The sequence below is a fragment of the Corvus kubaryi genome, unplaced genomic scaffold (genome assembly GCF_017639235.1).
Source record: "Corvus kubaryi isolate FWS band 111438036 unplaced genomic scaffold, C.kubaryi_AGA036_p1.0 37398, whole genome shotgun sequence".
Lineage (NCBI taxonomy): Eukaryota > Metazoa > Chordata > Aves > Passeriformes > Corvidae > Corvus > Corvus kubaryi.
Window position 1 is genome coordinate 43,985,846 of NW_024581137.1, and position 27,217 is coordinate 44,013,062.

Genomic DNA, 27,217 nt, shown 5'->3' on the forward strand with positions numbered 1-27,217 from the left:
TTCTTTCTTTTCTTTCTTTTCTTTCTTTTCTTTCTTTTCTTTCTTTTGAAACATTCTGCCAGTGTTTTTAACTTGGCTTAAATTTGCTCCATCCTGTACAGGGGAAAATACTTATTTTAAAGTTTCTTCTAAACTTAAATTGGCTTCCCAGCCAATTTAAAGACATGTCTGTCTATGTAATACCTTCCAACTCCAGGAAAGCTGAAAATTGTAAGGCTTAGTGGAGGAGGAGACCTTGTTGATTGCACAGGAGAGCAGCATTTCCAGCAGCAGAAAAATTGCTGTTCTGAAAATATAGCTTGATTTAATCCCTTCCCCCTTTGTTTCCTTTTGCTGTTGTTAATGATTCCCTTTGCTCAGCTAGTGGTAAGTGCTGTTGTGCCTGCCTTACTCCACTGACTCTTCCTCTGCTCTCTGACTAAAAATTACAGTATGTATCAATTTAAAGACAGAAATAGAGCAGTGGCAGATAGAGCTTCTTCACTAAGCTGCAAGTTTATAAGAGTTATGATCTTTAACTTTGGCACTTAGTTATTTCTCTCCAGAGTGGTCATTGCAGCTCTTAGTGTGGGTTGTCCTACACACTGATGAGTTTGGGTGCCTGTTATCTCACAGGTTGTGTGGCTCAAGTCTCTGCCCTATGTTTAGTGTATCAGCCATGTGCACGGCTCCCCAGAGACCACTTAGACAAAATCGTTGCTATCACTGGAAAGATTCAAGGCTTTGAAAGAAGTTTGCTTAAGCAAAAGTTGCAACAAGGAACAAACTTACAAAAAGAAAACAATGTATTTACTGAGGTAATATGTGTCAGTAAGGATCTGGCTTAGTTAGGCTCTGTCATTAGGGTTGCCTGTTAGAGCTCCTTGTGTTCTGGATGCTTTGCCTTGTTTGTGTGCTGCAGCGAGGCTGTGCTCTCATCTGTAATCAGCATTTAGGTGTTAACTGCTGAAAAGTACCAGTACTGCTTCTTCTTCTCCCACCTTACTCCACAAAACTACTTAGCTGAGGTATTCCTGTTTAGATCACGCTGTTGGCTTTAGGCTTAAACTACTTTAGTCAGAGTATTCTGTCATTTGTGGTTTGAAGTATATGCTGTGACAAATATTACTTCAAAGGAGTTTCTACAAAACTTGACCCTTGCAAAGCTCAGAGAGTAAAGACTCTCCAGAACTCTGTAAACACCCTGACCGTGGGATTGCACCAAGCCTTTTCTGGATGCTCTCCCTTGTGCCTGTCCTCTTCCTTCCTGTTGCATTGCAGAGTGCCAATAGTTGACAGACAAAGGATTTGTTTTTCCTGAAATACACTTGTTTGTCTTGTCTCATAATATTTGTTGCATGCCTGACTTGACAACTTGCATGCAAATACCTATTTTTATACTGTTTTTGTGGGTTGGCAACAAAGTAATTGTGGCTTCCTACTGCAAGAAAAAGCCTGGTGTATGGAACTGAGTTGTTTATATGGATTCCTGGTATGGAATGGAAGTTTAATTCTTTTAGCTTGCAATTAAATTGCATGGAATAAAATGAACTTTGAATTTAAGTGGCACTGAACCCAGCTAAACAATTTTCTAGGGCTTACATTAATAAAAGCAAACTATAGCATAGCTAACTACTGCTAGGGATGCATTTCAGGCTCTTAAAACTTGTGGTTTAAGAGGAGAATGCTCAGCTTATGCTTCTGTAATAAACTTCATATCTGAAATGCACTGTGTGGTGTACCCTGCTGGGATAGTACAGCCACAGATAACTTGAAGGGATTTGTGTGGGCAGGGGGAAGGCAGATGAAGCATTCCAGGTGAGATATAAATTTCCATGGCCTGGTTTGGGAACCTAACCTGCCTTACAGTAAGAGATAGAGAGCTGCGAAAAAGAAGTTACCAGTGATTTTGTTTCATCTGACCTACTGTTAGGGGACCTAGTAGCCTTTTAAAAGAAATCTTTAAAGCAGTATTTGGTTGAACATGCGTTTTCTAGACTTCCAGGAGGTGCTTGCCAGCAAGGAGCTGCTGACATCAAAAGCAAAACCCCAAAAGGCCCATATATGTGTGTGAAGTAAGGAAGCTGGGAATGAGAGTGGTTTTGTGCTGCACTTCAGCTGAAAGATCTTTCCAAATGCAATGAAGAAAAGGAGCACCTTCATTACTGCCTTCAAAAGTTATGATGACTTGAGAGATTCTTAGAGTAACATACAAATGAAGACAGTGTCCTTCCAATAAGACAAATGTTACTTCATTAAATGTTCCTTATGCAAAGACCAATATGAGAACTTAGAGTCATGCCAGTCACCTCTGAAACAAAGCAAGTAATCTTCGTGTTACAGAGGTTTGTTTCTTAAGGAAGCCCTGAAAATCTTTTTCCATGAGCACGTTGGTATGAATTGGCATTCTTCCTTGCACAGGAAACCACAAATTCTTATTGCGGAAAACTTCTAACTCTTGTAAAACAGTCATTAGTTTTGTGTATTAAATGTGCAGAATGTTCTAGTTTTTTTTCGTGTGGCCTCTGGAGAGCTGCTCTAAGAAATGCTTTTCTTTTGATAAACAGAAGATCACTTGCTCAAATGTTTCCAGTCACTTGTAGTCGCTGTGCATGCTGCTGGGGCTTGGATACTTCTCAAATGCCTACAAGCCTGAGACCATCTTTATTGCTCAATTATTTTTACCCCCTCAAGTCTGACAGTTGCAGCAACTGAACATGATCCCTGTGTTAAATACAGCAATGTGTTTGATGAGTTGCTTTGTTAGGGTTTCTGCAACCTTTGGTGCAGAAATTGCCTTTGGTGGTGGGGCAACTCCGGGAGCAGTGTCACTCAGTGAACACACAAACACACGGACATGCTGTGCTTGTGTGAGCTCCTTGGAACACCTGTGTGCAATGTCAGTGTGACTTGTACACCTCTAGCATGTCATGTGTACTACAGGCTGGGAGCTTCAGGTTCAGGTGACTGGAAAAATTGCTTCTATGACTTCACTGAGCATCCCTCCTTTTCTTTACGCTAGTCTTTTTCAGTCTTTGCCTTTATGATATGGTCTTATCAACCTCTTTTTTTTTTTCTTTTCTTTTTTAAAATCCCTGTTCTGGATTTGATATGCAAGATATGATCAAACTGCATGTGAAGTAAAACCCTTTCTTAACTAAGAACTGCATCCTTAGTGTTTGTTCCTTTCAAATACACTATCAAGAGTAGAACTCAAATTACACAGCACATTCTTTTTATTTTATTAATGACAGAAGAAAGGACAATGGGTGGGAATGTAGCAAATCACATAAGCTAGCAGTGATAAAAGTGTTTGTTTTTGGTTTGGGTTGGTTTTTTTTTTTTGCAGTGCAGGCTACTTGTTTGAATCAGATTTGTCATATCTTCATCAATGTTTTATAGTTTCTACTATTTTGGAGTGTTAGCTAGGTTCTCAAGTACTGGAACGTTACTGCTGCTATTTAAGGCAGGACATCTGTCATGGTGTGTCTAGAGTCTGATTTCCCCAAGCCTGAACAATTCTTGCCTTTATGCTCTACCTATGTAGCCATTGCTCTTTCTACAAGCTAAAAATAACAGAGAGGTTAAACAACTTGTTGAAAGTCTGTAATTTCTGAGAGCAGCAACTTGCCAGTAGCTATGTCTTGTGTCATCTGGACAATGCTTTGGCAGAGTTTTAAGAATTTGCTAAACTAGGCCAAATTAACTTTCCTTTCTGGTCAGGCATAACTTTCTGTGCTGGAAGGATGTGCACAAAATAAATGCATGCTTCTCACAAACAGTGTTAACACTGTCTCATGCTGCATACACCAAGGCTTCTGGGACCCAGCCCTAGCAGCATCCTCCTGGTGTCCCACCCTCGACTTCCTCCCTTGCTTCTGGAAGTCATGGTTTGCATATCTGCTTCCTTGGGATTTGGGACTTTTCCCTTGCAGTAACCTCAGTATTAGCTGCCCTCTCAACTGTGGTTTATGTTCCAACGGCTGTTTAGTTTGCAGACTTTTACTGTAAATACTATTTACAATATTATTACAGTATTATCAAGTATTCCGTGCACAGGATATTGAAGCTGCTCTGTGGAGCCTCAGAACCCTTCTGCAGAAGGGGCAGACTCTTTTAACCTAAAGAAATTATTCCTCTTCTCCCACTGAAACCCTACTCTGAAAACTTTGTTCTAGAGACAGTTTTAATGAGCTTTGAAACCTGTATCACGGTTTGCAGAACAACCCTTAATGTCTGTGGCCTTGCAATAATGCCATTTTTGGGGATGAAATTTTATGACTCTAACAGCTCTTTACTCCTCCCATTTCCCTCTTTCCTTCCTGCTCCCAGCTGTATGCATGTACTGATTATTCTGGGGTGGCTCTAGTCCACTCCTTCAACTTTGTAAGCTGCTTTATCTCAGGTTCTGGTTGCTGGGTCAGCACATCAGTGTCTGCTGTTAGTGAACCAAGGAAGGTATCAGACCTCCAGTGCATGTGGGAGCTGGCACAGAGGGGACAGTGTCAGACTGGACAGAAAGTATGTTCTCTGCACAGTTCACTTTGCCTAAGATGGATCCGTGGATGAACATGAGTTTTCTGATGGCACCTCTCAGTTCTGATTTGACAAATTAAAAGCTTTCAAATGGAACACTGAAATAGTGTTTATTTGAAGCTTAAAATGCTGGAATTGGATTTTTTTTTTCCTTTGTGTTAGTAGCTCATGCCACACTATGTTTTTACATGTTGTTTGTGTAAAGGAAGCTTTAGACTTCCCAGGGAAGGTTGCAGCTGGGAGAGGCCTGAAATGATTGCAGTTGCTTGGCTCTGTTGGATTGTAACTGTGTATGACTCTTACTAATCTAAAATTGCAGATGCTTTACTGTTCATCAGATTGTAAAAATGCTGTGAGACCGTCCAGCATCTTTTAAAGATTGCCTGAGTTACAGAATTCTGGGGTTAGAATAGTCATGGTGACAGCATGTCTCTTTGTACTGGTGGAGAAAATTAAAGAGAATCGGGAAGAAATGCTAAGGAGTAAGGAGATTTGAAATAACTATACATGGGTCAATGCAAACAACATAGGAAGTTCTGGGAAGCTTTGTTAAACCTGGGCTGGGTACTTAAAGGTTTACTAGAGAGTAATACATGCTATTGAACTTGATGGCTTTGGCTTGTGATCACCAGTGAAAGCCTGCTTTTTCACCTAGTTTTGCAACTGGGAATTTACTTTGGCACAAGGAAGATAAGTTTCTTATTTGAGTTAGCAGGATACAAGTGTCTGGTTGGAAACGTTCCCAGCAATGATCTGATTCCTAGCCTTTTCTGTAACTGCTCAATAGTGCCACCAGTGCATATTTGGCCACAAAATAATTATGACAACTTGCATAAACTCCAGGATTTTTTAATGTCTCAAAACCACTTTAATATAGGGTACAAGCTGGTCATTTATAAACACTGGCTTGAAACAAAGTAATTGGATTTAACAGAACAGCTTGGTGGATGGTCAGTTCCAAGTGCCCTGGCTTCCTAGGAAGTGCCAGCTGAATTTGTCAAAACTAATGCTTCTGCCTGCTGACTTTGTGGCATCCCAGGTGCAGCTTGGTAAACTGGCTGCTGGCCACTGGCCCTGCACACCTTCCTCACAGTACGGCAGTCTTGTGTCCGAAGACATCCTCTCCCAGACCAAGATCTCCAGATTATTGCTGGGCTTCGTTTAGAAAGGACACCTGAGCTGGCTCCATTGCTTGCTGCAGGTGTTGAATTGCTCCAATGTTTTAGAGGAGGCTGTGCTGTAGTATCAGTATATTCTCCAGGCTAATTCATATATCTTATCCTCTTTTACATCTTAACAAAACTTTTTCTCATTATAAATTATTGAAGTATTTGAGTTAAAGAAAAAAAGAAAAACCAAACAACAAACCACCAAAACAAAATGATTTGATTTCACACTTCATTCTGGCAGTAGATGCACATCCAGTGTGTGGAGAGACTCATGACTGTGTTAAGCTCCAGATGTGAGAGGGTGTACTGCATTAGAGGTAGATGAAATAAATTTCAGAGCCATCTGGCAATGAGCAGAGTGCAACTGCTTGATTGCCTTGAACTTTACTTGTGTAAATGAACCTCTTCACAGGTTTTGAAGAGGACACTCTTTTGAGGAGTGTCCTTGAAAATATTCTCATTAGATTTTTTTTTTTTTTAACATTACTGTCTGGTGATCTTATTATCCAAAATACTGCATAGTTCAGATCTGAGATTTAGATTCAAAGTTAATGTATCTCCATAGCAAAGTCCATGTTGTTCAGAGATTTTGCCATGTTAATTGTTAACAGAGGTGCTCTCACTGCTCAGCTGAGCTGCAGGGTTTGTTAGCTGACCACTGCTTGCAGCATTCTGTTGTTTAAGTGCTATTTTTTATGTCTCACAGCACCGGCATGTTTAACTTAATAGATGTGACATGGAGGAGCCTTATCCTGAAATGTGCTTCTGAAACTTAGCTGGGACTGTTCAAATTATGCTCAAAAATATTACTTTGTATTTTCTCCAGGGTTGTTTGCACCATCGATTACATTCATTCTATTTAAATTATATACTTTGATCTTTGAGCGCAAGATCTGATTTTATTTGGTTGTTCGTGGCAACCTGAGTATTTTGTTTAATATTTGGTTTTTGTTTTGGTTTGGTTTTTTTTAATCTTCTTAATAGCTTCTGTATTCAGTGCTGTTGTTTAGAAAAAGGACGTATTTATGTGTGCACCTGATTCACAAGATTCACTGTTATGTTTCAGAGTGTCTTCAGAGTCTTGCTTCATCTTGTCTACTGCCATTGCTTTGTTTCTTTCTTGTGTGGTACTCATTTCCAAGACCTTGGAACTACAGCTCTCACTCTCATGTATAGGCAAGTCTTCAGTCTTATTCTGTAATTGCTCACTGAAGCAATCTCAGTTGTTATCGAGGAAGCTTGAGATGCTTTGAGGTGCTGCAGATCAGAGGACCATTATAGTTCTGTAAGAGCTCCTCTGTTCTCCAGTCTGGTCACTAACAGAGCATTTTTGAAAATTCACATAGGTGAATGGAAGTGCAATGGGCTACATGAATCCAAAATGTCCCTCATTATGTTATTTTGTTTGAAAAATATGTATTTTTTTACCTTTTGGAATTCTTATATTTATTGAATTTATTTTTAATGAAATTAATTCCATTAATAAGGGAGTTGTTTTCATTCATGCTGTCACAAGATGCTGAATTTCAGGAGAGAAATCTAAACATGAGGGATGTCTTGAATCCATTGTAAAGAGATGATCTGAATGGGCCAGTGCACGACCTACTGGTTAAGGACCATGCATCATTAGTCATGTCTTTCTGCCTTGTCTGAGGAAACCAAATGTTTAATGTTCCTTCTATTTCTGAATCTGGCCTTTCTAGAGACTGTAGTTAGCAGTGACTGTTGTCTTTGGTAGGAAATTCAACTGTTTCTATTTTGGATTTTATGGTCTTGTTTCTATCATTAGTTGATTCTTGGGTGTTTGGGAAATTTCTTCGGTGTGTGTTCCTCCTTAACTTGCTCCAAAGACTTCATTGCTAGACACTGGCCACATCCAGTTGATCCAAATAGTCCCATCAGCTGAAATAACTTGTTTTCTATTGGAGTTGGATGATGTGCTTGTGCATAATGGGTGATGCATAATAACCTGACCAGGAGGATGCCTGTAGAAAAAAGATGAGGAAAACCTCTTATTATCTTTAGGGAAAGGGCTGATGGAAAGTAGGTATATTTTAAGGGACTACTCTTTTATTATGAGTCTGCACAGCTTAAATTCTCATTTAGCACTTCGACCTTTGCCTGACCTTCACCAAATCTTCTCCTTCAGCCATATATGCATTATCTGTCTTTTCTGGCCAAAAAAAGAGGCATGCACATTTTAATATGCCATTTTTTGGTTTGTGCAACACTCAATCATTTTGCCAGCGCGGGGAAGTAGTGTGAGTTTGGAAGGAGAGCATGAGTTATGTGAATGATAGTGTCTCAATAGAGAGATTTTGTCTCTGTAGGTAAAAGCCCAATGAGGGTAAAAAAACCCCAACAAAACTCTTGCAGACTAATTTGAAATACTTGATTTTCAAAATTTTACAACTATTACATGTAGAACTGTCTTTTGAAAGATTTTTTCCCCCCTCAATTCTTGAACTGCAGAAATGGACACCTGTCTCTGTTTGGACAAGTGCTGGCAAGTTCAAAGCTGTAAGTGGTTTTTGTGATGAACTAGAATTTCAGAGGTGACACTGCTGTTGACTCTGTCTCTGTCCTTGAATGCAGCAAGTCTCTTCCTCCATGGTCCCATAGTAAACATTTGTGATCCCTCCACTTCCTGGCATGTTAGAAGTTCAGCATCTGTAAAGCAGTGAATACTTTATGCTGCTAAATGGCTTTGGAGTAACTTAATTTAAATGGAAACTGAGCAGTTCTTTACTTAAAAAGTGCCCCAGATCGTGTTTGTAAATGTTCTAGAGATTAATTGATGCATCTGACTTTCAGTATTTCTCATATATTTAAGGGAGACAGTAAAGTATCAAAATTGATGAAACCAAGTGAAAGCTGATTTGCTTTGGAGAAAGAGAACAGACTGGCTTGAAGGAATGGCTCTCTAGACCTTAGTGCTTGGTATGAACACTGAAACTTATGTACTGGGAATGCCATGGACTTAAATCACAATAAAGAGATAACATGGCAGAAAAGTGAGGGAATCTAAGAAAATAAAATAAAATTCACATTGTAATAATGACTTCTTGAATGTATGGAGTTTTTTGAAGAGGTTGTTAAGAACTGTAATTTACATAACTGAATGTGTGTACTAAAGGAAAAAACTGCTATTGTTATGAAGTCAGAACATGCTAATGTCTCTGAGTCTGAAGAAATGTTTCAAAAATTCATTTTGAGAACTTGGAAGACAATCCAATAAGCCTGTGTGGAAATCTGCTCCATAGTACTGTTAGATTGGCAGGAGACATGGGTTTACATGCTAATAAAATATCTCTTTCATGAGTGTTGCTACTCAACAAGACTAAGAACATTATAATTTGGTTTTGCAGCTCTTTCAGAGGTATCCTACATAATTGATGCCCCTGCCAAAGGAGCTAAGAGAGACATTGTAATGGAACCATCTCTGATGTCACACTTTAGTTGTTAAGGAGCTATTAAATAATGAAACCTTTAAATCTAAGATCTTATTTCATTTTGGCTAAAATTGGCATTTATTTCATTACAGTTGTGCTCCATTTCTAGGGGGTTTATGGGAAAATTTTGGAAGTTGTAATTGTTCTTGCTCAGATAAACAGCTTTGTAGGCAATTGACTGCAAGTCTCATTAGACATCGGTGTTTCCCTGTGTTAGGGTATGATTTCATGATGGATGACTGTGACTTGAATTAATGGCAGCTGGTTTACAGATACAAAAGGAATCTTCTCTTAGCCAGGTGTATCTTGGTCAACTTTGCTGAAGTTATTTGAATGTACAGTCAAGTGTATACAGGGATCTGGGTAAAACTTGGACTCCCTGTCACTGGGATACCCACACTCATACTGTCTAGAACATGTGGCAGTTGCAGCACTTTTTTAAAATTGGATTTGTGGGATGAGGTAGTTCCTGCAGCTAGTGCTTTGCTTTTATTCTGGTTTAGCTAATTGATATGTGGAAGGAATTCAAGCTGCAGATTAAGGAGTGAGTGTGCCTGTGAGAGCTCAAGCAATGTGATTTGCCCTCTGAACTCATGACTGAAGCTCTAACTATAGTCTGTGTTTCTGGCCACTGTCTCTGTCCGGGGGGGTTCTGTCAGAAGAGGTTCCCACTGCTGTTACTTGCACACTTGCACACCGTGTCAGAGGTGACTCTCAGCAGGAGTGCACGCTGCAAATAGCATAGCCCCAATTTCTAAACAAAGCCTGGCTCAGCAAGTGCAGGTTAGAAGTCACAGATAACACAAACCCAGCACACTTGGGTCTGCCAGTTGGCTGATACATGAAGTGGGTGTTTTACAGCACATACTCTCTATACAGCAGGGAAGATACTGAAGACAAGAGTTGATTCCCAGGTATGCTGTAAACCCTGAAGTTTTAATCTGTTTGTTTGAATTGTGCTGTGAGCATTGGTTTGGGATTTTTTTTCCTGCTCTTTTTTCACCTGTAAGTAGGGAAATTCATTTGAACTTAGATGAATTTCATCAATGATTCAAATAGTTACTTTTTGCATTAGCACAGCAGCTTACCTGGCTGAGAGGGAATTGCCTTTCTACACTGTGTTTAGCTTTTCATTGTCTTAATACCAGCCTTAAAAAACCACCTCACTCTGTCATTTAAAGTGAAACATGGTTGTCTAAAACTCAATTAAAAAAAAAGAAAATGTACCCACTGTGTATGTTTCAGAAAAGCACTTGCCAGCTGCTGGCTAACTGGCAAACTGACCATCTGCCCTAGACAGATAGGTTAGGAATTTCCATGGAGCCGGGGAAAAGTGAGAGGACACCCCCTGTGCAGGGCAGGATGTGCTGGTGTCTCTGCTCTGCAGTTTCTCAAGTGTGCGGAGCAGGGAGGGCTGTGCTTGTTGGGATGCCTTCCCAGCTGTGTGGTGGAGGAGAGGAGTGCTGGCTGAGCTTGCCAGCAGTGATAAGGCCTCCAGGTGGGAATCACAGTAAGCATGCTGTGAGAATCACAGCCCTGCTTTCCCAGGAGTTACATGAGGCAAAGTTGTTCTTCTGTCACTTGTTTTGCTGGAAGCTTCTTGCTGTTAACAACTAGATGTGCAAAGCAATCAAACTGTGGCTCTTCCAGCCTTCCTGGTGTTCTGACTTACGGTACTTGCTTCTGTTTTCAAAACTGAATTTGTCAGCACAGACAGACTACTTCACTCTGAAAATGTAAAGTCTTACCATAAGTGCTTCTTGTGTTGTAAAAAACAGGCATAACTTTACAAGATCTGTGTATCATGCTTGCTTTTTCTCCCCACTCTTTATTCACTACCCTGCCAACAGCATAGGTATATTCTGCATAGGTTGGTGCAAAACTGGCAAATTGAATGGTAGTGTCATTGCTTCCAGTAAATTCAGACTATTGTATTCTACATACAGTATTCACAGCTGTATTACTAACAAGACTGCTGTTGGCTACAATGAATTCACCACAAAATTGCTCTGATCTAAGGCTTAGGTTATAATTTGAGATGGTTGCCTTAAACCAAAAGAACCTAAGTCCATAAGTAAACTATTAATCCACGTAAACTTTTTAATGGCAGAGACAGTTAGAAGGGAACTATGCAAACCCCACAGCCAAGAGGATCTCTACCACAATTATGTAGCCTACTAAGTGAGTAAAATTCCAGAGCTTTGCTTGTGAATAAGACTGGATTATTTGTGATGTGATTTCATAAAACAAACAAGGAGACTAAGGGCTCCAGAGGCTACTTAAGGTTTTGCAGAGGGGTAAATGTTAATACTTAATTGTTTAAAGTATGTGTGAGGCAATACATGGCAAAGCTGTACAAAGTATGCATTAAGAAGTAAACTTATTGTTAGATATGTGCTGAATTTCTTTACCAATATAGCTGTGTTTCCAACAGGTCACTTTAGTAATCTATTCAAAATAGCCTTTAAATGTTCAGTCAGGTTTTTGCTACTTACTCTGCTAGATAATATATATTGCTAAATACTTCCTCTCTTCTGTATTCTAATTGTGGTAATAAAGAGAGCATTGCTGTGACATTTTTGCTTCTGCGTTGGTACTATTAACACATCTCTGTTCTGATCCCATATATCTCATCTAATTCTCCTACCTAAGACACCTGTGCCAACAGAAGCACTAGGAAGAATACAACAGTTGCACTAGAAAAAAATGCTCCCCAGAACATGGGTATTGGAGGAGAGAGATGGCTGAGGTGTTCAGCCATGGAGTTGATGGACTTCATCCTAATGGCTTATCCTGCCTGGTCTTTGAGACAGCCAGTGCCAAACAGCAGTAGAGATACAGCCAGCACTCTGGAGATCATTGGCAGCTGTAGCTTCACTTTGGGGTGCCTTAAGAATGGACTGTATCTCCTCCATTTTTTGAGAGAGGAGAAACGAGTTTCATCTTTTGGGGACACCTTATCTAGGGAACATGGGAACGTCCTCAAGACTGTCTTGCCTTTTTTTTCTTTCTTTCTTTTTCTTTTTTTGTGCTAAGAATTTGTCTAATTGCAATAAAGCACTATGCATACTTCTGATACAGGAATTTATACTTGTCCAGGTAAAGCTGTATAATGCTCCACACCCAGATACACAAGGAATCACAGAAAGAAACAGCAGCAAATGGTGATCTTGCGTGGGAAGGCCCCTTCTGTGCCTGTTCCCTTTATTTATTTATTATTTCCCAAATAATCTAAAAAATTGCTCCAGTGAGTTAATATGAATCTCAGTGTTTTTTAAACCTTTTATTATTTATGCTCACCAGACCCCTGTGAAATTGAAGAGTTCCTTTTATCTTAAGTGATGGACTGGGAGCTGGGTTATGGGGGCTGGCTACCATGTTCTCACTCACATGTACCAGCATCCCCCTTTGCCCCACTCTGCTCTCCTGACCCCGCACTGAATCATCTGTGTTTAATATGTATGAGAGCAAATGAATTTTTTTTATGGTTGCTGGTCTGAAATGAGTCAGTGCAGGGTCAAAAATGTTGTGGAGCAGGAAAGGGAGATGAGTGGGAATCTGGCAGCCAGCAGCTGGGGGAGATTGCCATGGAGCCACAGACCAACCCTGGTGACTTCACCAAGGTCACACAAGCATCTGTCAGCAAGAAACTGAAACCTCTCTTGTGTTATACAGGGTGCTGACCACAGGTCTGTCAAATGCAGGCCCTGGTAGGAAGTGGCTTTACATTTACTCTACTTGAATTTATTGTTTGTTTGCAAATACTGACGTATGAATTAATAGTTGCTTTCTAGTGTGCACTTTCTATTAATAGATGCTTTCTAGTGTGTTCCAAAATCCAAACATACTGAACTGGTCATAGCTGTAGATCTTCAGGTGTAAGCTGGGTGCATTCCATGAGGAATTCATAATTAACTTGGGCTAACTTTCCCTTAGAAATGTGATTTTTTTTATAGATAGTGATCCGTCAACTACAGCACATTTCTGTTTAAGGACTGCTGCCCTTTAATAAAGATAGCTCAGGAATTAGTGCCTGAAACAAATCATTACATGGTATTATACTGCCAATTCGGTAAAAAAATCACTTGGTCACAATCTGCAGCTGATGCTTCATCAATGGCCTAATACAGAATTTAGAGTGGAGCATTTCACCAGTCCTGGGCACACAAATTGCTGGATGCACACAAATTGCTGGATGCACAGCATTTTGAGCTATGTACATTATGAAAACAGTGCTGAAAGGAAGGGTATGAGGGCTTATGTCATGTATTCTGGCATCAATTTCTATCCTCTATTCTTCTGTTTGAATTCATTTGGGAAGAAAGAAACTAGGAAACTTTTTTGAGTGAAGATTTTGGAGCTCTGTGCTGGTTATGAAGCTGTCTTTTTAAAGTTTCTTTAGAAAACTTCTGTCTTTTTAAAGTTTCTTTAGAAAAAGCCAAAAAATATTCTGGATGTGATTGTAAGTAATATATGTGCATTTTCTTTAAACAATACCCTTTAGTTAATTCAATTTGAAGGGCTTTCTCCTCGCTCTGACAAGTTTTGTCTTAATTTCTGTGTCTTGTTGGTTTCTTTGTTTGGTTGCTTTTTTTACTTTTATTTCTTGAAATCAAAGAAAGATTGTTGCAGGTGGGTTTTTTGGTTTTGGTTTGGTTCTTTTTTTTTTTAAAAGAAGGATAGTATAGGACAAACCTGTCTCCAGCAATCCAATATATTGTCTGATGTTCTTCTAGGAACAAATATATCATGTGGATTTTTATGTAGGAGGCTTTTTAGGCTTTTAAAGTTTGAGTGTTAGCCACAAGGTTCATGTGACAGGACAAATGTGGAACATCTGTTTACTGGTGCACATCTCTGTTCTCAAAGTCATTCCCCTCACCACATGCATTTAATTAAATACAAGAATTTAGAGAAAAAAATAGTTGGAAGAACACATTCTGTCAAATACAATGGGAAGGATCTTTTGTGCAAGCTGTTGGAGCTCACTCACACACTTCTCCAGTCATTTACTCAGAGGTTTGGTGTGCTCTGTGCCTCAACTGTTCCTCCCTTGGAGCTAGGAGAGTGGTATTGTGCTTTCCTAGTTGGTGGCAAACTGTTTTCTGGATAGAAATTAGAGTTTAGCATAAGGCCAAGCTCTAAAGGGATTTCTAATAAACTTAAGAGGATTTCTCAGTGTAGTTTCTTGTTTGACTGGTGTTCGGGCTGCATGTGAGGTAAGTAGGTGTCTGAGTTGGCTTCCTTGTATTGGAAACAAAGTGTGGCCAAGTGTCTTAAAGCAGGATTTCTCATATTAAAACATGAATCTTATTCATAACTCTGCCTGAAATGATCTTACTTGGGAACTGATATCCTTGTAAATCCCGAGTGCTGCTGTTTGTCTCCATGCTATAGGTGCAGTAAGAGTTCTTGGCTGTAAAATAAGTGTGATAGAGAAAAGGAAACAAAAGCAATTCTTCTGGGTAAGATTTGACTTGAAGCATTCTGGGCCAGAACCTAGAAGTCCTTGTTCTTCTAGAGTGACTACCAAATTGCATGAAAGGTGCTGTACTTCATTACAACCTGTACACTTGGTGCTTTCACCTTGGTCTGACAGAAAGGCTGCCAGTTTTAGATTGCAGGATACAGAATATTCAAAAATCAGAGTCAGGACAAAGGTCACAACTTATGTTGAGGGGGAACTCAGGTGTTGGTCTGGTAAAAAGCTCACTGCTGTGCAGAAGGCAAGGGGCAGATATTAATAGTTGCCTTCCTAGTGACTTGCATGTATTCAGAAGTGGTCTGAAACTCTGTAGGTTTAAACACATCATTAAGTAGTGGGTTTTTAAAGTGATTTAAAGCTCTCTTTCACATATTGTCATTACAGATAAGGGTTTATTGAGTTCTGGTACTCGCAGCTAGAAACCAGTATTAAAAATTTGGTCCTCACTTTCTAGTTTATCTTCACAGACTCACATCTGGGACTGCAAATGTAAAGGACTTCCTTTAGGTGGTCTGAACTCAGTTTCCAACATCTACCTCTGAGATGACTTCTGTACACGTCCTTCATACATTATGATGGTTGTTTTCATGGTGTGCTTAACTCTTTTTGAATTTATTATTTTTGAGGCTTTTAAAATCTTCTTCAAAAGATAGTTTATAAGAGCTCCTACTCTAGAGTGCATGTAAAAGCTCTTGTTCCAACATAACCACATATGGCAGACTTGGGAAAGCTTGCTCACACTGAAAATATCATTTCACTTGGAAACAGCTTCTGAATGATTCCTTGCTTTTAAAGGAGGTGTGAGAAATGGTCTGAAGTAAAGGGAGCGTCTCTGGGGTTTGTTGTCCAGAGGCAGGTGCATAGGGAGTGGACAGAAGTGGCATACATGCCTAAATAATTTGGGCATCCATTTCAATTGTTCTGTTCTCTTAGAATTTGCTGTGCTGTAATTAAGTAATTCTTGTCATAAAACTCTAGTTAGCTCATAACAAAATGCAGATTATTTAATCTTAAAAGTTGTGGGGAAACCATTTTTGTTTGAAACAGTTTTTGAAAGTAACTTAATTTTTTTGTTTGTGTTTTTTTGTTTAGTGTTGATTGGCTGTGTTTTTACCTCCTTCAAAAGCTGCTGATTCAAACCACTCTCTCACCCCAGCCTGCCTGGGCTCAGAGGCCACCCCCATGTACCTCTGTGAGCGCTGTATCTTCAGGGAGTGATTTCTGTATTGCATTTCCAGCAAATTTCATGCTTCAGTGCTGGCTACAGGAAGTACATCTGAGTCACTGGCCCTGTCCACAGGCACTTTGAAAGTCTTATGCAGAATCTGGGGTGATCTAATTGTGATCTGCCTGATACAGGACTTGCCCAAGCTGAGTGTTTCTACTTTAAATGTTTTTTAATTTAGCTTTGTAAAACTGTAGTTAGGAAACAAATCTGTACACTCAGAATGCGTAGGTGTTAAATCCAGCTGGTTTCAAAGAAGTTAAATGCAGCTTTGATGTAAATTACTTTATGTAAACACAGCAGTAACTTCACATCCGTAGAACAATTTAAGTTCTGTAGGTTCTTTAACCCATGCTCCAGTTTTGTTAAACAATTGAGAGTAATCTTGGGAGGCCCTCCTGACTTAGTCTGTTTTATTGCATGAAAACATTCTTCAGAGTTCTGGGGAAAAAAAAAGATAACTTTCCTAAGTCTTCGAAGAGACTTCTGATGTTTTGAGTCTTTCTTACACTAGAGGTCAGTGTATGATGGGAACTTCTGTGCTGTGGTATAGAGTTTCTTGCAGAATCCTATTTCATCAACTTTGAAACCAGATTCTAAGAGAAACTGTAGCCTGTTAATATGGAAAAAACTTAATATTAAAGTGTCTTGTGACTTTCTTGGCTAAAGGACTTTCTTGAGCTTCCTACTTTTAATTCTCCTTGCCTAACGAATATTAGACAAGTATCAGTAGGAGTACTTTGATGTGGTAGGTGTGAATGTGCACAGTCAGTTGCTCCAGCATGCACCTCAAACATTCATCTCTCATTGCAACACCATGACTTTTTGGTTCAGATATATTTCTATATGGCAGTGTATTTACAGGAATCATCCTTAGCTTGTGCACTGTGCCTATTAAGGGCATGGTGGGAGAATTGCACACGCATCTATTATTTTTAGAGTAGGTGTCAGCTTCCTGAGCACTGAGCTGGTAACTTCCAGGTGGGCGGCTTCACTTTTGGGTGTTGAGGGAAGCACAGTCAATTATGATTCTGTCATGATACTTGTAGAGACTCTTTCCTCAGTGGGTCTTCTTCAGTTCTCAAGATACGTCATGTCTTTAAACATCTGGAATGTGCAAAAGCAGTTTTTTTCTGCAGATATTGTTGGGCAGGGGCACTAGAGCAGATGGTCACACTACAGCAGTGTTATGGGAGGTGAACTGGGAGGGAAATGCACTGAAGGAGGGAGAGTCCTGCTGACTGGGGCAGATCACATCGCAAATGACAATTTAAGTAAGATGGCAGAAATACCCCAGTAGAGTGAATCTGAGCTCTTGAATATTTTCTGTGAGAACTGACTACAAACAAAAGTTCCTGTATCCTGTTACTCAGGATAACACACTTTAACCTGTAGAGTTTTCTGCAATGCCTCAGAAAAATGGAAGAACATGGCATGTTAAGAGTTTACAGGCTTGCACCAATGTAGAGGGTAAGTGCAGGCATAGAGTGGAGTTTTGCTGTTCTTAAGTGATATTCTGAGTGTTCAAGAGACCTGGACTGATGAACATCTTTGTGGCCTTTCTTTTTGGTGAGGTGGAAGTGGGAGGGGACATAGTAAAAGGAAAACCAGCAGTCTGAAAATCTCCCTTGCACTTGGCTGCTGCCCAGTATGTTGTGTAACATGCCTCTGGAGCATTAAGAAGGATAACACCTCAGCTGAGATAGTGTGAAGGAGCTGCTAGACTCTGGTTTAATTGAACTCTCTGTGAGGATTCCTGGCTTCACAGGAAAGATAATGCACTCTTCTACCTCTTACCCAGGTTCTTCCAGGCTGCATTTTTTTTTCTGTAAGAAATGAAAACGTACCAAGGCTTCGCAGAATGGGGCTTTATCAAAACATCTCTGTGGTGTTAGGCTTCATTTGGTTGGGCAAGAGCCTGAGAAGGTGATGGCTTTGCAAAACTGATGTGATGTAAGTCATTAGGCAACAAATAAAATACCCTAAAATTTCTTTTCTTTTCCTGTCCTTTTCTGATTGGAGAGACACAACCTTAAGTTGAAACCTTCCGTTTCAGTGAAACTCTTCAAAATCTGTTCTGTATGTAAGAGATCAGGAACTAGGAGGCTTATCTTGAAGAAAAGAAGGTGGCGTAGGTGTCCTGTAGCCAGCCTAGCCAACAACCTGATGGATCACTGCAGATTCTTGCAGAGCAGAAGTGCACATAGTGACAGTCTTTCTTGGTTCAGCTGTCAAGTGTTAAATCAGCCCAAATGTTGATTTCCCCTGCACCTAGAAGAATATTTGTCTACAAGAAGTGTGATTATTCTCCTGAATTAAAAATGATGGATCTTTGTGGCTAAACAGAGATGATTACCCACTAGCCCTTCTTTCTAGTTCATAATACCAAGTATCCAAAGGATATTTTCAGGTCTGTCTTTTCTTCATGGTGTACTGACTAATTCCGGGATCTGTCTGTTGTGTAATAAAACAGAGTCCATCAGAAAGGAAAAAATTAGTATTTGGAGTGTCTTTTCCTGCTTTTGTTCTGAACTCTCAAAATGCAGGGGTTATCAGACATACAGTTCAAGTGGCTTTCCAGGCATTTCTCAGATGAACTGCAGACAGAGCGCAAAAAGTTGCAACCAAGGTCAGTCTTGAAAAGATTAGTATTCAATTTCCAGCCCTCACATTTTGATTTCAATCTCAAATGTTTCCTGGTAGGTGCTCTGTATTTGTTAGGTCTTATGTTTGTCTTGTCGTGTGTTCTTGCCAAAACTTCTCATAAGACTCCTGACACTATGAAAGATCTGTAGAATATAGTGACACAGGCATATATATATATAAAATACTCCAAACCACTCTGTCAAGATATTTCAACTCACACCAGTTATTCAAGGTTCCTTTAAAAGGGTAGGCTTGACAGGCTTCAAATCTGCAGGCCTTCAAAACTGCAGCACCCCTCTCTTCCCTCTCTTGTTCCAATACACAAGTGTACCATTTGCCAAAAAAAGGAGGAGCTTGCCAAAAAAAGGAGGAAGTAAGAAAATGTACTGGTGAGACAGTGGCAGTGTGCACCAGGTTTAATGTGATCTGTGCATTATAAATGTCCCCTCTTCCCACCTCAGAGTTGCTTCCAGGAAATCTGTGAAGTAGTTGACCAAAATGATAGCTGGATTTCATATCCTTTCTTTTCTGTTTTTTTTTTTTTTAAATAATGATACATAAAGAGGAAGAAAGTAGGAACAGCAGAAGTAATCAGGCAGCCCTACGGTTAAGTAGCAATAAGGAATTTGGAACCAAGAATTATGTCATGGTGGAAAAACTAGTTTATCTTTCTTCCAGCTATCCATTGTTGACCATCATTTTTCTTCACCTTTCCTACCAGACTGAAAGTGCCCAGTCATTTACCCTTCTAAAGTGCAGGAGTGCTCATTTGAGGGGAATGGAAGTTGGAAATGCGAAAACAATAGCACATGATTTACCATATTCTTGGAACTTCAGGCCAGTTTTCTGCCTGAAATACAGAGATAAATGTGGGTAGATCTTAAAAACTGTCTTAGATCCATTGTTGTGAACAGCTACATAACGTTAGGGACAAGACTGATTTGCTGCCTTACCTGTCCCCATGCATTCTAAGGTATTCTGTGTTTGGGGGTCTGCTTGTCTTCTAAAATCAGAATTTTTCCCAACTCAGGCAAAAGTTCTGTCTTATCTGTCTTTATAATGAATCATTTTTGGTTTGACCTCTTCTCTAGATGCTGTTATTAGAGCCTGACATGTTCAGCAGCTGCAGGAAGCAGAGCAGTGACCTGACTGCTCTTTAAAGTTATTGCTCTAGTCACATTTGATATAATGACTTCATTTTGTACCTCCTAATAGATTTTAAAAAATGAGTTGAATAAAGTAGTTGTGAAAGTGAAAGCAGTATATTTGGCACCTAAACATATGCAGGTGAGCTTAGCCTGAGCTGAGCAAGAGTAAAAATGTTATTTCACTTACCAGCTGTAAGAGGAGGGAGACAGTAATCTGTGCAATAGCACAGACTGCTTCAAGTCTGCATTGGAGAACTCTTCACTGCTCTCTGGAAAGAAACAGCTGCATATGGTACAGAATAGAGTAAGAAGCCCAGAGCACTTGGTTATTTGAAGTTTTTATGAGTTCAGGCGATTGGCATCTTTAAGGACAATATGGTGCTGGGATAATTCAGCTAGTTTGAAACAATCTGACTTGGATACTTAATCAACATGAGTTTCCATGAGGGCTGAATCACCCTGCAAATAATGTTACACGCACAGCCAGAGATGTTTTGTATTTGCCAAAGAAGAAAGTAAAACCAGTTGTGGCTCAAGGTGTGGGGATCAGAAATCAGGCCATGTGGCAGTGTTGTTTGCAGAACAGCTTGATAGGTCAAGTGCTTTACACTAGGAGAAGTCTTGGGTCTGTCTACTGATTGCTGTGGTTCTAGACAGAGAATTCGGTTTTTTGATTGCATCCACTGTTGTTTAAAATTAAAGATTTTGAGGGTAATAGTATTTTGGTAGATGCTGCTAGTTTTGTTATTATCTCCAGTGCAGCTTGACCTTATTGAAAGACTGAATATAATACAGACTTCCTGTGGGATGGCTAGGGGAAAAGCTCAGAGTTTCTAGAGAAACTAGTAGCTCAATAATGTCTGCTTTTAAAGGGTCAGACTCTAGTAACTGTTGAGGGTCAAGTTCCTCAGGATTCCTAGGAAGCCTGCAAGACCTCTCTTTCTCTGTGAATGTGGCTGCAGTGCATCCATAGCTGGGCTTTGAAGAGTGCTGTTGCTTGTGGTGATGATCTTGTCTGTATGAATGGGCAAGGTAGCAATGTGCTCTAAGCTGCTTCAGGCCTTGCAGTCAATCAGTTCATCCTTTTTGTGCATCTGCCCTGCTCATTGTGAAATGGTTGTCGTAGCCTGGGATGCACTGTGGTTCTTACCCATATTTTGTTGTGTCTGTTTCTTGGAGGAGGAGGACTGCCTTTGGATTGTGAGCCACCTGGACAAGGTGATGCAGCTGTACCTGGAGGGTCAGGCCTGGATGACTGGGATTTAAGGTAAGGCTTTGCTGAAAAACAGATGCAGATCTGAACCAAGAACTATGGGTTGTTGTTTTTCTTCCCTTTTTTTTTTCTGGAGGTGTTTGTATCAAACACTTAAAAGAGAATATGTGTGTGCCTCCTAGTGCATATTTAATTTAATAAAATGCAGTGATATAATAGTTAAGATTCCAGAGTAGCTGTTAGGACCTTCAGAAAAGCTGATTGGTGTTTAAATAACTAGGAGATGCTAATGCTGCCTTGGGAAGAAATGTTATTCAATAAGAAATTGACAATAAGAGTTCCTGAAACTTCAACTCCGTATTCACTGAGAGGCAGCAGGCAGCTAAGATGGACCTCCTGCTCCAGCCCTTCTATTTTTCCTTATTCCAAATATTGTATAACAGAGTAGCTTCAAGTGTTCTAGACTATGTACTATTCCTTCAAATGTAATATTTTAATTAATTATAGAGCTGTACATTCTTTCATGTTGCCTACTCTTCATGTTGCAGACTTTTGATTAAATATTTGCAGTTTAGCTTTGATTCAGGGTTTTTTTCAGTTCTTAGCTATGGAAAAGCATTTCACTATGTGAACACAAACCAATAAGAAAAGGGACCTTTTTGTGCATGTAAGTGCATAGCGGGTTCTGTTGGTCCCACAAAGGCAGAGCTTGCAAAATTTCTGTAATGCATGGGATTAATCTTGCTCTTGGGGAATTGCGTCATTTTTGTTACTGAAGAGATGTGATTTCTTGGGTGTGATCAGGAATGTCTCAGTGGTTTTGAATCAGCAAAATTAGTATATAAATGATCTATCTTTTAACCTTCCTAAAAGAGAATTGTATCTAATTCTGGTCATACTGCCAGGCAAGAGCTGTCATCCTATTAGTCCTCTTGATACATGCCACTCTTTTCTCTCAGTTGTTGCTCCAGAATTATGTGAGAGCTGTTTTCCTTGCAACTTGTCATAGCTTCTGAAGTCTGGGAGAACATTGTGTAAAGAGTGGAAGTCTGAATGAAATCATCTTCTGCTGGTTTTAACATCTTACTTAAAAAGAAGGAAAGGAAGGACTGGGACCAGTGCTTACTCTTATATGTGCTAAAAAGCTTGAAAAGTTGGAAGGACTTGCAGTAGAAAAGCAAAACCTAACCTTGATTCCTGAAGACTTGAGCTTGGAGCATGATCATGGGAAACAAACTGAATCCTGACAATTCAGGATTAAAGCATATGAATAAAGTCTCCTCCAAAAATGTTAGCGCAAGCATGTCACATCACAGCTATTAGCTGCATACTTTCTATGCAGTGAATAATTTAATGAAGGTGAGCAGAAGTAGCATGTTCTTGCAGGGCTAATGCAGGTTCTGAAAATTATGTGAAAAGTCATGGGAATTTAGTTTTTAAGGGTAATGTGGACTTAACTTCTTTCAACAAAGACTCAAGTCAAGCCTTCAGAGAATTTCTTGCTGAACTTGTTTATTAGCATATACCATCATAAAATGGTTGTAACCTTCAGAAGATGATACCGTTAGACCATGTGAATGAGTATTCTGTTCTATTTTTAAAAAAACAAAACAAAAAAAACCCCAGGTTTATTTTAGTAGAGAATTTACAGAAATAGAGTTTGTTAACAGTATGCAATTTACACACTTGATGTGACATAGCTGGACATTGTCAGATAAATAAGCCATGGGCTATTTGGATATAGTCCTCAGATGAAAATGTTCAAGTTTTTCCACAGCATCTTGCAATACTGTGCATTATTTACGGTACTTGTTGCTGCCTTATATTATATATTCATTGAACAATTACATGGATTTCAGATTATCAGACTGAAAAATGATGGAAAAAATTGGGGATCTCTGGAGGTCATAACCCAGCTTTCTACTTCATTGCTGGAGTTGCATCTGAGTAAGACTGGCCAGTTGACTTTAGAGGCTGGGAAATGTTCACAATCAGATGAGTCACTTATACCCTCTTTTCATATCATTACAATAGAAGCAGTTTATGGACAGGTTTTTGGTTTTTTAATTTATAGTGTGTTAACTTTGCTAGCAGCATACCATTTATCATGTGCTACCTGTATTGCATAGCTTCCACAAAGTCAACAAAGCCAAGGTTTCATGTGCAAATTCATGTGCTGTCTTGCTGGACACTTTAGCACCCTTGCTTATATGTGAACACACGGTGGTCCCTCTAATACTGGTGTATTTTTAATTACATAAATTTCAGCCAACTCTTGCTGGCTAATGTAGCTTGAAAAACAGTGAACTCTGTTTGATTTCTGCCACTTAGAATAGAATCGGAACACTGGGGATGCCCAGCTTTTATAAATCCTATGCCTGTGCAGCAGTCCCCTTCAGGTTAATGTTCTTGATAGCCTAACTGAAAACTTCATCCTCTCCCTTCTGAGGATAAAGGCAAATAGTTCTATTTCCTATTTATTTTCTCAGATACCAGTAAGATTGTTTCTCTCTACTATGGTTTCAATTCAGCTGCTTTTCCAAATACTTTGTAAGCTGAATTATTAATGGTTGCACCATTTGCTGACCAGGCAGTTGGGTTGTTTTGGGTTTTTTTTGGCTGTTTTGAGAACAGTTTGCTTGAACTTCTGCATTTTACTGTTCCAGGACAGTGGTACTGGACTTCCTGCAAAAGCCAAGCTTACAGGAAATGTCATCGTGTCAAAAGTGGTTTGCTCTTACACAGCATATGATAATGCTTTTCTTAAAATGTGTTTGTTTGGCATAGGACCTGTTGTGCCTGGTATTCTCTGGCAGTGTTACTCACACTCAGTTTGCCTGAGGATGGGAGTGTTAATGTTGGATTAGCCTGGTGTCTTGTGCAGAGAGTCGAGGTCTTCAGTTGTACTTAAAGGTCTTCCAGCTCTTGCCCTTCTACCTTGTTGGTAAGGACTAGTGTTATGCTATTTTCTCCATACAGCTCCTCCCAGTCTTTGGGAGTGAATTACTTGAAGGCATCCTCAAAACTGATTTTTGTTGTCATGAATTTTATTTAGACCATGGAAATTTTTAATGAAGATGTCAGGTGAAAAAGGGTGGAATAGGAAGAGTGCAAAAGCATCTTCCTTACTGCTGCATTTTTCTTCAGATTAATAATTATTGTTAAGAAAGAAGCTATGCCTGATACCAGTCCCAAAAGTTAACATGTATTCTCTGCACATGGCCTGGGCTGTTGCCAGATCTCCTTAGCTATTTATTATGGTCAAAACAGTGTCCTGACTATTTGAGAATTGTAAACTTTGGATGAAGCCAGTAATCCATTCAGTTCTGACACTGTACTTCTTTCTGTAGTATGGCTTTTGAGGAGCAGCCTGTCCACCTGGGTCATTTCTCCCTAATTTCCATGCACTGAAAGATTTCAGTTTTGTTTCTAGGATCTGAATTACTCATGCCTCTTCCCAAAGCTTTTTTTGCAGTGCCCTACTGAAAACATCAGAAATTTTCAACCTTAGAAATGTGTTTCCCCCCAAACTATAGTGACTCAAGTGTGTTGCTGTAAAGCCACGCTGCAAAGCGAGAGAGGGTCAAGAAATCTGAGAAGAATGATTCAGTTGCACTGCTTTTGCTAATTTCTTTGAATTGTGGATTCTGACTTCATTAGTGGCTTCTACAAACCTTGGTGTTTGTGACTTGCAAGTGATACCTTTTCTAAAAACAGAAGGAGGGAGGAGAGGGAGTACTCTGTTTATTTCAACAACCACAAGCAACACTTCTAAAATACACTTGTGGTTGTATCGCAGAGTTATGAATCTTAGGTTATCTGGTGGTGAGTAATGTGGTGAGACAGTAGCCTAATATGTCCACGCTTTATTTAGAAAAGGTAGTTCTTATCAGAGGCAAGGAACACCGGTGTTTCATTCTCTGTGCTTGCCGAATCCCTAAGTACAGATATCAACTCTGTTGACAGTTCATGGTGTCATGATACAGCAGCTCCCTTTCGGGGTCTGACTGCAAGTTCTAAAGGATTTTGCAATATAGAAAGAAACAAATTCCTTTCCCCCTCCAGCTGCTCACCCAAATGTACTTTTTAGGCTGTCTGGTGGTTTGATCCAAGTTAACAATGGGTTGTGATATCTCTTGACCAGATCGATTTTTTTTTTTTTTTTTAACACTATTATCTCACTGGAGAGGAGGCTCACAAATAGATTGTAACAGCTTTCCAAATTCTTCAGGCAGAGCCTAGACTATACCAATTATTACACCTAGGGAGTCCTGGAGGTTAAGAAAATATTACATCTTTTTCCTCGCTGCAGAGTTAAACCTGTAGAGTCTGGGTGTGTGTCTTCAGTAAGACAATAACCTTTCACTGTTCTGCCTACTTAAAAATAAAATGGAAGAGCAAATCCTCCCTGGCAGACCAGGAGATGCTCAGTTTTGGATTATATACAGTTTGCATTGAAGATAAGCTGGGCTGGGGGGCATGGGCTTTGACACAAAACATGTGGCTTTATTCCCATGGACAGACAATGAAGCTGAACTGGGGATTACTGAAGACTGTGGGACTGTCTGCCTGACTTGCCACCTTCTCCTTGATTCAGAGCACAGGGAATTGTTCATTCCTGTTGCAATAACTGTAATTTGTGTCTGATAGTGAAAGAATGAAGAATTTCTTCTCCCAGAAAGTCAGAAAATGTTTGTGTTGGGTTTGGGGGTTGTTTTTAATGTTCTTTGTGTTTGGGGGTTTTTTTAAAGATAAATAAAAAATCCTCTGTGAGTCATTTTAGGCTCTCACAAAAACTCGAATGTGCTAAATGAGTAGGTTCCCCTAGCTGAGCCAATAGGGATGGCCAGGCACAGGCAACACTTTTATCCCACAAAAGGGAGGAGGGGTGAATGAGCCAGAAGATATAAGCTGAAACAAAGCCATGCTGTCCTTCTGAGTCATTCGCAATCACTGGATGGGTAAGGCTTCCTGCTTCCTGGGACACAGAAGTGGGGTCATGATTCTAACAATGGATGCTGGTAAGTCGCTTTTTATTAAATTGTCTGGGGTTTTTTTCTGGGAAGTCTCTCCTTCCCCTCTCCTCCCTAGCTGAAAGGAAGATATCTGTAAACTGGGAAGCTGAATTGTTAAATAAGAGAATGCTTAATCCAGACTTTGCATGCTGTGTGCACTTCACTGTGTGTTACCCTGGTGTTATTTCTTGACTATTACTCATTGAAGCACATATCCTCTCCTGCAAAACAAGACCTTGGTATCAAAAGAGTGTCTCTTAATTTGTGCTTCTGTCTTCACTGGGACAGAACCTGTGGCTTGAGAAGTACATGATGTCTCACTCTTTTTGATGATAGAGCTGATAGTGTCTGGAAGACACCTTCTTGATCTTAGGCTTGTTGTAAAGGGATAGTGGTTAACTAATGTGTTGTCTGTGGCTTCCTCTACTCTGTGTTTACAGAAATTTTGTATTGGGGAGGAAGAGGAAGAAAGTGCTGCATTTCTGTGGTATGCAGCTCTGCTTTATGTGCTTATAGTCACAGAAGCCGGTGTTCCATGAAAAAGCACATGCAGGATTTTTTTTTTTTTTTTTTTTTTAGGTACAAACTTGAAATCTTCAACATTTCAACAGTTTCTCGTGTGATATGGAAAATGAATGTAGAGTGGTTTCTATAAAAGAAACAAGCAATCCCTGTCTTGATTCTAGAGAGGGGGTGTGTTTCCATGTCATAACTTGCATCCTTCAAATTCCACAGTAATAAAAGACCTTGGATTTTAATGGTTATGGATAGGCCATAAAGCACCAGTGGTTGTGCTGTGGCAGAATGCTCTCGGCTGCTCTTTTTGTATACCAGCTGCAAGCATGCCTGCTGCATTTTTAAGAGCTCTGTTGAACTTCTGTCAGCAGTTGGTCCAGCTACTTTTTTTTCACCACAATGCAAAAGCATAATATGACATGTTCTACAAGCTCTATTCAAAGTGATAAACTTTCTCAGGCAGATCTTGCTGGTCTGTTTTATCTGCTTGTCACATGCTGAGTTTACTCCATGCTAATGAAAAGCTCACTGTCCCCCATGTATCTGAATTGATTCAGTTGGGCATTTGTTAGGTCCTAAAGAGAAAACTGTCTGTACCTTCTTATAGCTCTTTGAGTTTACTGAGACTTCCAGAAGGTGATCCACCTGGGTTCTTCCTGCACAATTTAGTGGAGACAGCAAACAAGTTCATTTCACCCACCCACACTAAATTGAGGTTGTTTTGTTATTGTCTTTGTAGGCAGCTAATGACTCTTTTTGTGTTCAAGGTATGTTACATGCTTTGCAAATCAGTTAAAACCTAGGCTCTTTAACTGAGATGATAAAATTTAACA

General features: G+C 39.7%; 1 protein-coding gene across 16 annotated transcripts in view; it reads left to right on the forward strand.

The window, feature by feature from the left end:
- Positions 1-27,217, forward strand: part of SVIL (supervillin) — a 129,703-nt gene that overhangs the window by 3,120 nt on the left and 99,366 nt on the right. For 11 of the 16 annotated variants that reach the window (XM_042042967.1, XM_042042968.1, XM_042042972.1 and 8 more), the window contains exon 1: positions 25,779-25,874. In XM_042042967.1, coding sequence (XP_041898901.1) covers positions 25,811-25,874 — 64 coding nt within the window. In that variant the 5' untranslated portion in view covers positions 25,779-25,810. Of the gene's footprint in view, positions 1-20,819; positions 20,908-25,778; positions 25,875-27,217 lie in introns of those variants that run through there. The other 5 variants (XM_042042979.1, XM_042042980.1, XM_042042981.1 and 2 more) reach the window with 2 other exon arrangements.